Source organism: Chiroxiphia lanceolata, chromosome 1 (genome assembly GCF_009829145.1).
Source record: "Chiroxiphia lanceolata isolate bChiLan1 chromosome 1, bChiLan1.pri, whole genome shotgun sequence".
NCBI lineage: Eukaryota > Metazoa > Chordata > Aves > Passeriformes > Pipridae > Chiroxiphia > Chiroxiphia lanceolata.
Genome location: NC_045637.1, coordinates 102,207,284 through 102,223,468, shown reverse-complemented (window position 1 = coordinate 102,223,468; position 16,185 = coordinate 102,207,284). Strand labels below are relative to the sequence as shown.

Sequence of the window (16,185 nt, the reverse complement as noted above, 5' to 3'; positions counted from 1 at the left end):
CTCATCTATGGTAGTGGCAGAAGGCTCAGTCAGAGACTGAGGCTCTGTTGTGCTAAGCACTGTAGACAGGTGATGTAAAGATGGAAACTGCCCTGAAGAGTTTGCTTTTGTGCTGTTACTATGCAGGAAAATCTTTGCTAATGCTATGGGCCGCTTTGCCCACTACCACATTTGTATGCTTCTGCCTGTTCAGGTCTCTGTTCTTCAATTTTTTTTCTCTCATTAGCAGGAAAGTTTTTCCTCATTGGTGAGGCTGGACCTACCCTACACAGTCTGTGACACTTGAGTCCTAGCTATGAGGCTGGTGTGAGTAGGACACAGTGCGAGAGGAAGATCTCAGGAGATGCCGCAGCTGCTTCTGCATTCAGGTGCCCTCTGCAGACATGTGCCTCTGCTCTGCACCTCTGGTGTGGACACATTACTCTGCTAACTTGGGGCTGTCCTCACAGGGCATAAGGACCACGAGTGTTAATTAGGCTGAGGTTGTCTACTCTTATTTTTTGATTTGTATTTTGAAATAAGCATGTTCAGACATAACATGCCCTTCATCCCATTTTTCAGCAGTGGTGCTCACTTTAAGTGGTTGATGTAAAGGGTTGGCCTCTTTGGGTAAGCAGCACTTAGTTCCCAAAGTAAGAAAAGTGTAGGCCAGATCCTGCCATTATATCTGCAGAGAACAAGAGAGAGGGTGAAGATGAAAATGTTGATAAGGCTTTATGAGGAATTTCCATATTCTCCCGTAGAGAGCCCTTTGGTGGGGAAGAGAAATTGGGGAATACTAAAAAAAAATCCTAAAAATCCAAAAAAGCGTAGTTATATCTAAAGCCGATGCTCTTATCCTATGTGTGAGTAGTAGGAAATAAAGAAGTTGTCTGTAAAGAAAAATGACCTTAATAAAAGATCATGATCAAAAACCAAGAGAGATTAGTAAAGAACAAGCAGTTATAGGCAGTTGAGCTACTCTTTTTAAGGAGTTAAAGAAATAATGGGTAGTGGGTAAAATACTGTCGTTCTAGCTCTTGTTGGGACTTTTCACTAAAGAGTGTCTCAGGCAGGATATCTCCATATTAACAGTGACCAGGCTGAGGCCCAAGGAAGTGACACAATTTAACTATGGCCCTTTTTGTTAACAATGTTTTCCTCAAACTTGGCTTGTAAAAAGTAACTAAGATTGATTGGAATATCGACAATATGTCATTCTCAAAAAATAGGCTGAATGAGCACTTAGGATAAATGTCAATAGGGCGAATTAAAGGAACTCACCGTACTTTCCATCTTCAGTAATGGTGTGAAACAAAAAGTAACCAGCATAAAAATGAAATATAGGGGAGAAGCTTTCTGAGAAAATGAGAGAGGATGATAGAACATGGAGGAAGAAAACACCCTAAAGTCAAATATTTAGAAATGTCAGGAAGTAATAACCAAGAGCTGATATGTGTTGTCTTTATTTGATTTGAACAGTGCCCATTTCACCATCAGTCCCCTAGAAATGCTATGGTAGGTCACTGCCCTCTGATGAAGGTACTGGCTTGTAGTGGGAAAATGGAACGTAATGGTATTTGAGACTGTGTATAAGAAACACATACCCCTGCTGGAAAGATAAGTTTGGAGAAATATGGTTTTTGTGTTATAAATTTCTAAGGCTGCCTCCTCCTAAACTGTGTCATGTCACCCTACATGACAACCTGATGCCCAAGAGTGCAGGGGTGACAACCCTATATCTCGCACAAGCTGGAAGAAACCCAGAGAGCAAAAACAAGTGATCGTGATTAATTTAGGATATAGACATAGAACTGAAAGGATGCAATAAATGCATAATACCAAGTGGTCTGACAGCACATGCAATAACTATCTGCTCATCTACAAGAGCTTAAAGAGTGTAAACACCACAGAAGGAGAGTAATTGCTAAGGATGATACAGAGAGAAGCTAAATAATTATGAATATTTGGATGAAATTTTAAAAAATCAGGTTGAACAGCAGGGAAAAAGAAATCTCTGAGTGTTCATCTGATTGTGCATCCCATAGAATCTGAACTGTTTTAATATCTAAAAATAGACATAATTGATCTAATTACACATTTTCCTCTCTAATTCCTATCATGCCATAAAATACTCATCAAAGCTGCTAAGTATAACCTATTTCCAAGTCTTTCACCCTGTGATCCAGACCTTCAGCTGCTGGAAATCTGTTTAGCTACAGTGATTTTCACCGTGCTATACTAATACCCAACTGTTTGAGGTTTGGCCTTTCAAATAGCTTTTAAACTTGATTTTTGTGCACAGAAGAGCGCACAAATCTCGAAAGTGTTGTTTAAACAAACCATGTTTGCAGACTGACTCACGCTGCTGCTTTATGAACTTCTAAGAATGTCACCAAAGCTTGTTGAATTACCCAACTTGTCTTTATTTGTTCCCACATCAAATCAGCAGCAATACATGGATATTTCTAGATTTTTTCCCCCGATTTCTAGCTTTCTGTTGCCTCTCCTTAGCCACATTTACCTTTGCATCTTACGGATATTTGTCATTACTGAGTAAATATGTGCAGCTGATAGCAGGGCATTCCTTGAGCTGTGTTGAGCCATAGGGAATGTTGTTCCCTGATGCACCTCATTCCCACTGTTCAGGAAGCCCATGTTAAACCTCTGCTTAGAAGTTCTTTAGAGCTGAGAGCCTCACTGTGAGATTTCTTCTTTAGTTCTCTTCAGTGTGGATCAAGATTTATTTTTTTTGTAATCTTTTCATTTCCTCAGTTTCCACTTTGTAGCTCACCTTCAACCACTGGAATTTGCTGTGTGTTACAGAAATGGGTATGAACCTGGTAGAGAGGTACAAAATATTTGTGTATGTATTGTGGTTATGCATCCAGTTACTTGCTGCATGCAGAGGAGGAAATGTTAAGGATTTGATCCTTCATACACATGTGTAATCAATGGTGGGAAGCATTCCAGAGCATCTGGGTAAAACCAGTTGTATGGGGTTCTTGAGAGTTAAACATGGATGCTTATTTTGGTTCTTATAATTCTCAGGGCTGGATTTATAAGTGGTGGAGGCTGCACTGACGCATGGTAGCATGAGAAGTTGGGGGAGGAACAGCAAAACAGCAAGTGCATTGCAAGGCAGAAGCTGAATTATTTTTTAGCTCCAGAGTCCTTTGGAGGTAGGGGAGGGAGGGATTTCTTTTGTCAGCTTTCTAGCAGAGGACGTTTTTTCATTTTCTTACAGAGACCACATTATTAAGTTTGTTAAGAATTGCTGCATGTGATCCAGAGGTTGTGAAAAGGATGAGCTGTGCTGTACCAGAAACCAGCTGCATTAGATGAAACAGTTATACCTCCAAGTAACAGGATGATGAGGCTAAGATGCCTCATCATCATCCTCTTTTCCTGAAAGCATGGACCAGTGTACAGATGCTGTCTATATGCACTTGTACTCCTGTTCATGAAGGTTTTCTAAGGTTGCTTATGGGATGAAGCAGCCAGTGCTGTCCAGCTAGAAGGCAGGATATTCCTGATGCATTTCTACCAATCCACTGTTTGTTCTTAAGCAAATTGTGCTGATGGCGTGCTTTGGCTTTCCTGCTCAGAAAATGTATGTCCCAGTAGGGTTGTGGGGCAGCAGTGCTGTGCCCACCCCACTCCCCAGGCAAGTTCATGACAGCACAATCAGGGAAACACAGGGAGTCCTTTCTTTGCTTACCAGTGCATCCATCCCAGTGGAAACAGTCATTTGTAAATCACTGGGCTATGATGAATCACAAATTGTGTTCTTAAAGAATTGGAGACTTTTCTGTCCAAGGTGTTCTGTACATGCAATATATTTATTACCCTACAAGTCTGTCTCTTACCACATTTTTTTGGGTTGGTTTTTTTTTTTTTCCCAGATGGGCAAATGGTAGGGAGCACTGGAGTCAGTTGAATGGAGTTGAGGAAGTTTAGTTAATACTCCTGAAGGCAGTCCTACTGCTCAGACAGAGTTGCAGTGACTGGGAGGAATAATAAAGTGTTTAAACTGAAATCAATCCAGCAGTTATTTAGCCAATACCTGCAACAAATTTGGCATATTAAAACACCTCTCAGTGCCAGCTGGTGAAATAATTTCCCACCACTTTTATTCCAGCATAACGATAACTGCTCTTCCTTCAAGTGTTTGGCATACTGGTTGTTGCAGAATTACTAAAAACAATAAACCATGTTCCCACAAGGTGTTTTAAGTTTACAAACTGAAAAGTGTTAAAATGGATGGCAGGAATCTAAGATGTTCGAAAGTCTTAATTTTTGTTTTTGCAAAGGTAGAACTTATTTTTCTGCCATAACAAGAGGCACAGAGCTGGAGCTCAGTGCTCAGTTTGTGAGGTTTGGCCTGGAACCCCCGTGGTTTACTTTTAAGATCTGTGAGCACAAACAGAAGGTAGGGAGGGGAAGTCTGATCATCATTAATACACACAGACACATGAAAGGGATGTGATCTGATGGAAAATTGTCTTTTCTCTCAATGTGCTAAATCTACTGTATGATATCACAATTAAGATTTTGTGTTACTGAAATGAAGAGGACTTGCCCATTGAAAGTTATTTTTCCTCAATCTCCTTCTGTCCATTTCTTGGCTTTATACACTTATTTGTCTGTTTTTCCCCAGTTTTGCCATGACTACTTCTTTTTCCTATTTAAAATCCCCTTCTCTGTGAAGTCAGATAGTGAGTTAATCGCGTCCATATCAACAGGACTGGAAGTCACATTGGAAGTGTGTGTGTGCATGCGCACTCAGACACACAGAAAAGCCTCCTGAGATAACTGGCTGTAGCACAGCAGTGGATCAGCCTGAAAATAAGCAGTGCTTCAGATGGGAAACAGCCACACTTAAGCAGCAACCCCAGTCAGTCACCATAGGGAGACTCTTCAAAGTGCACAGAGTTAAGTGCGTGCATTAACGTGTGGCTGTGGCTCAGTCATTTTTTCTTCCTGATTAAAGCCTCTGTATAAGCATACATAGAAAACATAAATCACCCCTTTTTGAAAGAGAACTAAAAAAAACCCCAGAGACAACATGTGCTCTTATTGAGCTCTAATGCAAACTGTAATTAAACAGAAATCCAAAATAAGATCTTTGCTTGGCAACTATGAACCTAATTCTTGCCATAAAACCTGGCAATACCATTAAGTTCAGATCAGTTGAAGCAAAAGTACGTGAAGAAACAGTGGTGCCCTTAGGGATTCTGCAAAGCTGAATATTAGAAAATTCTCATCTGGTGATCAGCTTGTAAACCAAAGGAAGTGTAGAAATTTTCTGGCAAACTCTTCAAAACTGTTCTGCATATTGAAAAGACATTAACAGGGAGGCTATATTTTGCCTGATACTGTATCTGTTACATCTGGTATGAAAGCTTGGTACTGCCAAGTTCGGCATCAAGATTGTGATGGATTTAAGTGGGAAGGAGATTTCACCTCACATGAGGTTATATCTAAGATAGAATTTTGCACCTGGCTCAGCTCTGACATGTAATTTGGGGAGCTGATCGTCCTAAGGACAAATGTGCTGAAACATAACTAAGGCTTCCTGAGTTGAACTTGAGTCCTATGTTTTCTTGGCCCTGACCTCACAGCACAGGTGCAGATATATCAGGGCCATACTGGGCACATTCAAGCCAATGCAGGAGTTTTGTACAGTAGCACATGTTTTCTTGATGTGCTGAAAAATGCAGCCTGTCATTTCAGCAACCGTCTCCCTCAAGGGTTTGGCAGGAATCACGAGGTGCTTGAGTAAGTCAGCTAGCTGAGGGCACAGTGTTTTACTAACATTATCACCACAGCTGAACTTTCCAAATGTAGTGATCCCCTAAGTAATTAAGGCTTATTTGAGAGACTACAGAGTGTACAGAAAAGTTATGATGAACTTTAGTGAGCTTTGTAGCAGCCTAACCCCTCTGCCATTGTCTCAAGTTGTTGCACAGCACCTTTGAGCCAGCTGGCGTTGTCCTCCTTCCCGCCAAGTTTCACTGTGAATTGCTGCTGCCAGCTACATCTCATCAGATTTCAGTTCAGGTTTGCTGTTCAGCAGCAAGGACCATATACACCTGTCCTTTTTCCCAGTTTCTTTACCTTAATGCTGCAGCAGAGACTTAGGTTGTCAGTTTTCAGCGAACAAGTTCTCTTTCAGAGAACAAGTGTCTTCTTTTTTACAGTATGGGAATGACTGTAATTTGAGAGAGATGATCCTATTCACTGCTTTAAGGAAGCAAGAATGGTTCTTGAAGCAGAAATAAAAAGGCACGTTTTACACAACAAAAAGTCAGCATAAATTGATGTATTTTCCAGAAAATCTCACAGTGATAAACTGATGAGTCTGTAGCGCTTCAGGCAGTTGTGTCTCCCATTTTGTTTTAAGGAGACCCTGCTAGCTGTGCAAGAGACAGGAGAGCATCTGAAGGAAGCTTGCAGTGGTAGGCAGCAGAGAATTCAGAAGGAGGCAACAGCTAGCAAATTCAGTAATGCACGAGGAACGTGTTCAAGTGTGTTTCCAGTGCCTTAGCATGTCCTTACAAGTTCTTGAAAATAATGGAATTTAAAAACAGAATCAGGTACTTCTAATGAGTTGGAGCTGAGGGCTGCAAATACACAGGCAGCATCTGCTTATGTACTGTACACTTACGTCAGGGAGTCTCTGCAAGGATATAATTGGTCCAGGAATTCACAGTTGCATTTGGCTGTTTGTAGGAAAACTGCTTGGCATACACTGTGGTAGTTTGCGTCTTAGCCAGAATTTTTATGAAGATAATAAATAATTTCCCTAACAGAAGAGGAAGTCAGATTTTGTTGATTTATTTTGGTGACAGTAACAGTTTTTGCTAAGGGTAAGAGTTTTGTTCCTCATAGTTTAAATGAGAAACATAAAAGCATAGTCAGAGCAGGTATCCTGTCTTTTACACTGAGCTTTCTAGATAGGCAGAGCGTCTCACACAAATGACCAGGAGTCAGATAGGTTCAGATTCAGTTCTAGCCTGAGTAGTCTCATTCTTTACTCACCTACAGCATAAATAATTGTGGCAGAAGCGCCTTTAATATTCTGATGGTGCCTTTAATTAAATAGTTACTGGATGTGAGATGAAAAAGCAATGTGAAACTGGCTACAGCCTCAGTTACTGCTTTCTAAACTCCTTATTATGTATTTCCGTATAAATACACGTCAACCGATTACATTTTTATGCAGTTTCAAGTAAGTTCCAAGTGAAGCCCTGGACGATGGGTGCTTTGGCAGCTCTGTGTTTGATCTAAGAGTCTTTCCATATAAATATTCAATGCTTTTCAAAGTGGAGGGGTTTTGGGCCCCCAAGCATGTAGAATGTACAAGCTACTTTTGTGCTAAGGGCTGACCCAAACACAGGAGAATTTGAATTTCATCCGTAAAATTGACTCCACCAGTTCTGTAGTTCTGTACATTATTCTCCCTGTCTCCCATTTAGCATGTTAGTCTGCTGACAGTAGAGTACACAGCACTTAGCAGGTGGTTTGTGGAACCATCAGTCAGGAAATTGTATGATAAATAGGAGGTAGCCAGATTTAGTGGCACTTCATTCTGCTTCAGCAGTTTTAGCCTGACTTTGGAAAAGTCATCGTGGTTTTTCTTAAGGGTTGCAACAGGAGATGGCTACAATGTAGTAACTTACTACACATACACTTGAGTTATGATGTTCACCAGCTGCATTGCTCATGTGTAAATAATAAACTGTGAGATGGATAATTATGTTGGGTTTGATATGCAGCTCTACTCCTGCTGATGGAGACAGGTCCCTCTGCCATGATGGAGTACGGCTGTTTCCCAGATGGAAACTACAAACAAGAAGCAACCAAGATATACAAAAGAGCTTAATGTGAGAGGACTCAGAAAGATGTTCTTCGAGATTTATAGCCCATGTGTAAATACAACTTGTTGGTGCTCTGCACAGGCCCCACAAAGGAGAATACCCTTTTTGAATTGTTTAATACTGAGTTTCCATTTCCCAGGTAGAGGAAGGTAGATTTTACATTCAGCAGGGTTCAAATGGTGTTTCAATACTAATTACTGGAACTGATTTTAATGGGTATGTGCTCAGGTTGGGTGAGGATGGGACAGTGGAGGCTTGGCACCCTGAGTGGGATTGCTTGTTTTGGCCGGGTGAACTACATCCTGTCTGACATGTGTGTGGATAACAAAGTCTCTGTGGATTTACCTGTGCTCCCCAGACTCACTCTCTTGAGACACGTAGGGCAGAGAAGGATTTGCTTGTGCATCTATGAGGTTGCAAGTGAATTCCTTTTTGCTGAAAAAATGGTGCTAGATTTGTATAGGAAAATACCAGACATCTGCTTTTAAACCTCCTCCCTTAGGCTTACACTGCTGTAGTCAAATACCAGCAAAGCAGGGAAGAGGGCAGGCAGGGAGATGTGCTAAAACATACTTCTCATGCTTCTTTTCCCCGTCACCTTGGCGTTTGTTGAGGAATGTGTTTCAGGAGGTGGCAGCAAGGAACTGCCCCATCAACAATGACAGTGTATTCCTAGTCATCTGTGACCCGGTTTTTACTCCCACTGAAGCCCATGTGTGCTTGCCATGGGGAATAAAACTTGTAATAGGTTGCATGCCAAGGTCCAGTTGGTACAGCAGAACCAGAATTAAAGCTACCCTGAGTTTGAGCTCCCCGCTTACATCATAAGTGACAATTGTTTTTCATTTACGGTGCCTAAGCCCTGAGTCAGAAAATGGCAGAAATGTGCTGTGGTGTTTCACAAAATCAAGCCATGAAACGGGACAGGCTTTGTCAGATGTTTCCAGATTTTCTTGAAATACTGGGAATATTTCCTCAGAAATTACATGATTTACCCTTCATCCCCTGTGTTTACTCTCTCAGGGCAATGAGGTTTGTTCCTGTAGTTGTTCTCAAACTTCAAAACATAATAGTAAACCAACTCAGCTTTTTACAAACACCGTAAGGAAATATTATTTATTTTAACCATCTCTAGCTGGCACCAGGGAACTGCTTTCACAAATAATATAATCTAAGAGGAGGTTTACATTTTCCTGAATAGGAAGGGCAGGACATATAAAGAAAACATACCTTCAAGAGTCAGTGGGCAAAACTGAAATAGGCTCGGTTTTACTGCCAGGGCATAATTAAGGTTTTCTTTCTTTCTAGAAGCATTTTAGTAAATCCATGACATGACCTAATGTCTGTACTTCTCAGCTTTTGGTGTTGGATAAACACATGACTTCATCCAAAGTGGTAATTGGGTAATAATTGTGCAGGATCAGTTTGTTTCATGCTGCTAGAGATGCTTAACATCTCACTTGAATTTTGAGCATTTGGGAGGCAGCAGTGAGCAGCATCTTGAGGCACACAAATTGCACTGGTGTGCTGCTGAGGAGAGCTCTGGTCTGTGTGCGTTGTGCCCTCCGAAGCTGGGAAGCAATCCAGCTGCAGAAGCACTAGGTAGGGCGGGCATGTGCTTGGCCCTTCAGGACAGAGCCCATGGGGGCATCAGAGGCACATTCCCCCTTTTGTAAGCCTCATCTCTGAGGCTCTCTGGAAACAGTGGGGAACAGGAGTCCTGACAGCTGCGAAATCCCCCATCCTGTGAAAGCTTTGGAGGAGACAGAGCAGGGGAGCTTACTGCAGCCATGAGTCCCTGGGTCTCAAACCATAGGGACAAAGAAAACATCCTTCCTTTTAAGAGCTGTGCATGAAATGTCCTTGTGCGCATTCCTACAAGTTTGGCCACTGGTGTGGTGCAGTTAAACATCTCCAATATGACCTTTCCCAGTTGCATTTCCCTTTTAACATCGTTGTCTGATTTACTCCAGTTTTACTTACATTTCTCAGCATGTCACTTCAGTTTGGCTTTCTGTTGTATGAACATCTGTTGTTGTGTGTACATCTCTGAGGATATACTTTTTTTATTGTATTGTATTCTCTGCTTAGGCTTTTCGTCCCGGGATGATTTTTTTTCTTGTCTTAATAAAAAATAAATCAGGAATGCTTATGAAAGCCTTGATGGTCCTTTTGATCTGACACTTCACATATGGGCACATAATTATTTATTAAAGACTTTCTTTACATCCCTTTCCATTTAAGCTACAAAAAGAGAATATTAAAATTAGTAAATACATATTCATGCAAACACTGTGGGCCAACAGACCTGACTGACAGCATAAGGGAAGGAGATTGTGACCCACAAGTCGTTGTACTGTTAACACGTGCTTTTCAATATCTGTTCTCTCTTTATGAATGTTGTTTTTAAAGAGTCATCGGAGATTCTCAGATCTGGAAACATCGCCTTTTTTTTTTTTTTCCAGATCCGCCTCACCTCTTTCCAGCATTCCACCCTCCTGTGCCAATCGATGCAAGACATCATGAGGGACGCTACCATTATGAACCATCTCCCATTCCTCCTCTGCACGTGTGAGTATTTAGTGATATTCATTGTGTATTTCCCCTTGATTCCGCTGCCTCAAAGAAGGAACCTTTGCAGTGGTTGAAACCATGCACCTGGAACAGTTTTCTAGTCTTGCCAGAGAGTGAGATTTACTTTTGGAAAGCATCAAGGTTATCTGTTCATGAAGCAAAACCCATGCTGGTGCTTGAGGAATTCTTGTTATGATAGGTGGCTGGCAAGTGTTACCTGTGTGTTTTGCTGATATTTATTTGTGTTATGTCATTCTATAAATACTAATGTAAAAGGTGTTCAGCCCTGTGAAATACAGCCAGACAAACATGTATTTTAATATGTCTGTATTAAGCTTGATATTCTTCATAGCTAAAATTTCCTCTCATGCCAAAGGTTGTTTTTTTTTCCTTGTGACTGCTATGAACCATAATGAAATTTTTGGTAAATTTTCATAGTCCCTGTTGTGTGTGCATACAGGCAATTGGTTGATTGATGGGAATGTCACCCAAACAAAATGGCAAATGTGATAGAGCACATGGTTTACACAAAGATAAAAGAAATGAATACCAGTGATAACATGCATTAGAAAAGGGTGGTAGTGGTAAAATCCTGTAGAAATAAATATTATCTTACTCTGTATGGGGAGACGGATATCAGCATTGCGGGATAAACCAGTTGTTTTGTCCAGAAAACTGCTATAATATACCATTAAAAATGGAGCCGAAAAGCAAGGCTTGGTACTTCGCTAAAAGGCTTGATGTATATATTTAATCATATCTAATAATCACCTCTCATACTGAGAAACTAGAAGAAGAAAAGAACAAGTAATACTTTGAAGAATAATGCTAGTTGTTTAGATGGCAGATTGCTTTGCTATGGCTATTAGTTACAGCTGTGTAATTACATATATGCAGAAGAAAAATGAAGTTGTTTTAAAACAAGTCCTCCTCTGTGAGCAGAATTAATTGATATTAACAATCCTAACTACATGCCCAAGTACACACACAATATTTTACTAACAGTTTTTTTGGGTCAGTCTTCTATTACTGAATTGTAATTTCAGAGCAAATTTGCCTGGAGGTAAGTAATAAATCTGTGTTGCAGTCTTCTCGGGCATTAGAGGAAAAGTGGGTATTTATAGAAAGAGAGAGTAGATAAATTTGTGATTTATTCCTTAGGGTTCCTCTGATGCATCACCATTTACACCACAATCAACCACATCATAAAATAAACACATGCCTAAATTTGCTGCTAAAAACTGTTGTAAGCTGAAGGAAGCAGGCTCAGAGAGGGTCATTACAGGATCATCCTAGATTTTGCAGTGCAGTCAGTATTCTGCCTGGATGTTTTTGGGAGCTGAGGCAGATGATCCTGCTCATTCTGAAGTTAGTGGGGAATTTGGCTTTCTCTGTTGTGAGGCAAATGGGGAAAGGAGCCCTGGGAAGGGTTTTAACCTGCATCAGCAGATGACCATCCAAGACCCAGGTACTGCCTGCAAGCCTTCAAAGAGGCTTCAGGAATCCTGTGCCATGTGGGACTCAGGCTGTGTTTGCTGACGTGAGCCATCCCTGGAGCCTCAGTCCCATGAACCCAGTCCATAGCACAACACATCCATGACACCTCCTGTCCACAGCCAGGGCTTTTGGGTGGATAGACTTTGGGTGACAGTGGGAAACTGGGACTAGCAGCCTACACTGCTGTTGGTTCCAGGGTTTCTGTAAGAGCCCCAAAAGATGTTGGAAAAACCTGTTTCATACCTGGCATTCAGGGGTAGTCCTCTCTGAACCCAAAATTGACGCTTCTTCTATGGAAAGGTACCCTGCTGTGTGAGAGGCCCTGCAGAAGCTTGTTAGAGATGAGGATTTCTTAGTGTGATGTGATATGACGACAGGCAGCTGCTTTAGAAATACACTCTGATATCAGCCCAAGCTTTAAGCTTAAAATTTTGTTCATACTGGCCATTTACTTTACCTTTAACATCTGTTAATTCTTCTGCTCATTTGGTTTGTGTCACCATTGGAATGATGAGCTGTAGTGGACCCTTGGAGCTGTTGTGGTTGGTGTAATTAAATATAAATAGGCAATTAAGCAACTTAAAAAAAATTGGTTGGACTCCAACAGCTTCTTTTTAGATGTTGAGGTTTGTCATGCTTCTGCAGTTTTCAGGAGTATGTTTTAGTGTATATATATAAATGAGCTAGGCACCCAGTGGTTTTCTTGCAAGTTTTACTGAGCCTGGTGTATCACTTAGGAATGATCTCATTTAGGATCACCTGGGATCGTTTGGAGCCACTACTTGAACTGCTATTCTAGCAGCCATTATAAAAAAAAAAAGAAGGAAAAAAAAACGAAGTAAGAACTGGATTGAGAAGGTATTTGAGAATTCTGAGAAAAAATAGCAAGAACACCAGTCAGGATGCAAATGTTTACCCACAGCTTCATCAATGACTTCATTGTATGAGTGGTTTTCTCCTCAGCTTCACAATACTCTCAAAAGTGTGTATGTAATATAAATTAAAAAAAAAAAAGACAAAAAGTTGGCATGATTCCACTTATCCAAGCTTCTAGAAATATGTTCCAGAGCCTTGTCAAGCCTTAGTGGAATTAGTTTAGGTATAAAACAAGTGCAGAAGAATGTGAAGAGGGCCTCATCTGAATGATAACTACAGTGTCTGCCCATAATTTTGAACAATGCCCAAGTGAAAAAGAAAAAAGAAAGGAGGAATTTTAAAGCTGTTACAGGGCTCTTATGTACTTGCAGCTCTAGAAAAGGTATATGTATTTATATATATATTTCTTATAGTTTAATTGCTGATGGTCAGAACTGTTGTATCCCAAATTTCAGCCTGGAGCCAATTTTTATAATTTGAGTTATAAACCCCTAAAGTAAGGGTTTATGTTTATGATGGAATTGCTGACAGATGCTTATGTATAGTAGGACTAGCAGGCATTGCTGTAATTATGCTATCGTATCCTATCATTAAAGATTTCAATTGAAAGAGGTTTATAAATTGCTCTTCCTCTTAGATAAACCACCCTACATTAAGGCATCAACGATATGGCGCAGAATTAAATTAAAATCTCATAAAATGAAATATGTTCTGTATTAGCTGTTTGACACTTAATTTGCCTCTGAATGAGTAGAGGAAATCACAAATTAACCTGCCTTTGTTTTTCCAGCCATGGCTTATTAGGTGTTAGAACAACTGCAATTACAGCCCAATAATAACCCCGAACCCTTATGAATATGTACTGAAATGTGTCACTTCACGTTACCAAAACCTGTTTGTTAGGACTGTGTAGTTATCCTGGAATTTCTACAGTACATCTTTGATTATACTTCAGAGAAGATGTATGAAACTTAAGTTGTTCTTCAGTGGCAGTGTATGAATAGCAAAATCAAAGCTGGAGCTTGTGTTTCCATTTTTTTTTTTTTCAAATTCCAGGCATGAATCTTAGTTTAAAAAAAAATAAATCCAGTAAATTGTAATTCCGTTTTGCTGCTTTCCATTGAACTAGCAAGTTAAATTACTTGATAAACATCAGATGATTAAAGGAAAGCACCAGAAACATAGCTTTAGTAATCCCACTGCTTGCTTTGCTTTTAGTTGCTGTTTTTGTCTAGTCTTTCCTAATTTTCAAAATTGATTTCTAAAGTCTGGTACTAAAGCAGGAGCTAAAGCTCAGCTAAGTTTTGGTCCTTGACATTTGCTAGGTCATCCATTAGAGTGTGATATCTTCTGTGATTGGTGTGCAGTGAGTCAAAATCATGCTGCTAATGAGGGTGTTTATTTGAAATTAGTGCTCTGACTGTGCTATTTTTCTTACTCCTCAAGAACCAAATAACAAATTTATTATTGGCTAACTTTTCCAGTTGCTTGATGTCTTTGTTGACGTTGTCTTTGTTGGAATGAAAGTTGTAGGCAGTGAGCCAAGAAAGAATAAGGATGTCTTGTCTATTTTTATGACAATGCAATTGTAAATAATTTTATAATCCCACAGTTTTTAAAATCTGATTTAGCCAGGATTAGAGCTTTAATTTGTTATATTAAAAAAAAAAAGCTCCTAAGGCAGAGGCAAACTTCTGCTGGTGGACTTAAATCCCACAATTTAGGAACCTACCATTCTTGGTCATTCATTTATTCTCATGCTTTAACCAAGTTGCATTAATAGGTTGGTCCCAATCTGCTTAATTTCAGAGTTGGGTTGGAGAGCATTTGAAGGTGACCTATCCTGATATTTCCAGGCACGGTTACCGTGGCTGTGAAGGAAATGCAATCCTGCAGAGATGAAGCAGGGGACATCAGTCAGGTGGCAAAATAAGGAATGGCTCCAGGGTAGTGGCCTGTGTATGTCTCGGAGTGGTTAATGCAGGTATTGCAGGAGGCCAGTAGGAAGTTAAAGTTTCAGGGCTGAAGGTACTACGAGGTGCATCATGAATCCATTTGGTCTGCATCTCTTCCTGTTGCCATCCCATTTTACCTTAGCTCTGGATTGCAGGTTAAGGAAGCGTGAGCAGGTAAACTTAAGGGAAGGTGTACTGATAATACCCATACATTTGTGGGAGCTGCCCTCACAAGGAGGAAGTTGCAAGGTAAAGCTGGTGTATTGTAACTTCCTAGGATCAATGATAATACAAGATCTGTTTTTTCCCAACTGTTGATTGAGACTAGTGGCATTGGAGTTTGGCAGTCTTACACCGTGAAATGATGCAAGTGCAGGTAATTCTTCATGAACCTAACAGGAATGCCTTGAACAGATATTTTGAGCTTTGTCAATGCTCCAGTACTAAACCAAAGCATGTGTTTTGCTTTCAAGTGACCTTCAAGTTGATAAAAAGAGAGTCTGATTCTTAGATATGTTATTTTGTATCTAATTTATACACTCATCAGTTACACAAGGGTGAAAAGGAAAGGAAAGGAAAGTCAGGCCCAGACACTCAACTTGTATCAGCCTCTTATTTTCGACCACACAGTACAATGGGGGATGGCTAAACATGATAAGATTAAAGCATTGGCTCTGCAAAATATCCTTGATTGTGAGAGCAACTGCTAGCCGTAAGTTTGATATAATGTTCAGGTTTTCCCAGCCTTGCCATGGACATTTGATTTTTCCTTTTGCTTTCATTTCTAAGCTCTTATTTCTCTTTAAGAAACTCAGTGTTTAAACCTCTTAAATCTTCTACCTGCTGCTTTACCTCAGTGTACCTCTAAAGCTGTAGACTTGGCAAGGTGTCCGTCAGCTTGTCAGAGCATTCACTGATCCTTTCACAGTGGGAAGGAGAGCCCCACCCATCATGAAAAACATCACTCATTGAATTGGCTTTAATTACTTTAAGACTTGGAATGGCTTTTATGGTTTAGCTAGGAATCATTGAAGAAGAAAGACTGGGAAGCTCATGGGACATGAAAAGATGACTGTAGTTACAGCTTTCCAAAATCATCCGTGAAAGTAGTTTCTGTAAGCAGTGAGAAATCTTGTATTAAATGGGAAACACCCCGAGAAACCTGTCCCTGAAGTGTGGCATGAAGAATAAGCAGCTGCTGATAGCCCAGAGGATTTTTATAGGAAGTTTCTGAGAAGGAATCAGCATGGTCTTCTGACTTGTTAAGGTTATTCAGAGTTTGTCCTATGCCACAGATATGCGTGTTCTAGGCTCTGCAAGCAGGCTCTTTCTTAGTGACAGAGCAGCACGGAGACAGTAATTCACAGAAGTAAACAGCAGGGCCAGATGCCTGCACATAAACTTCAGCAGATAGTTTTCAT

General features: G+C 40.4%; 1 protein-coding gene across 1 annotated transcript in view; it reads left to right on the top strand.

Annotated features, from left to right (window-relative positions):
• Window positions 1–16,185, top strand: part of GLI3 (GLI family zinc finger 3) — a 208,914-nt gene that overhangs the window by 102,186 nt on the left and 90,543 nt on the right. Inside the window, 1 exon segment of the mRNA XM_032691538.1 lies at window positions 10,328–10,433. Within this exon segment, the coding sequence (XP_032547429.1) occupies window positions 10,328–10,433 (106 nt within the window).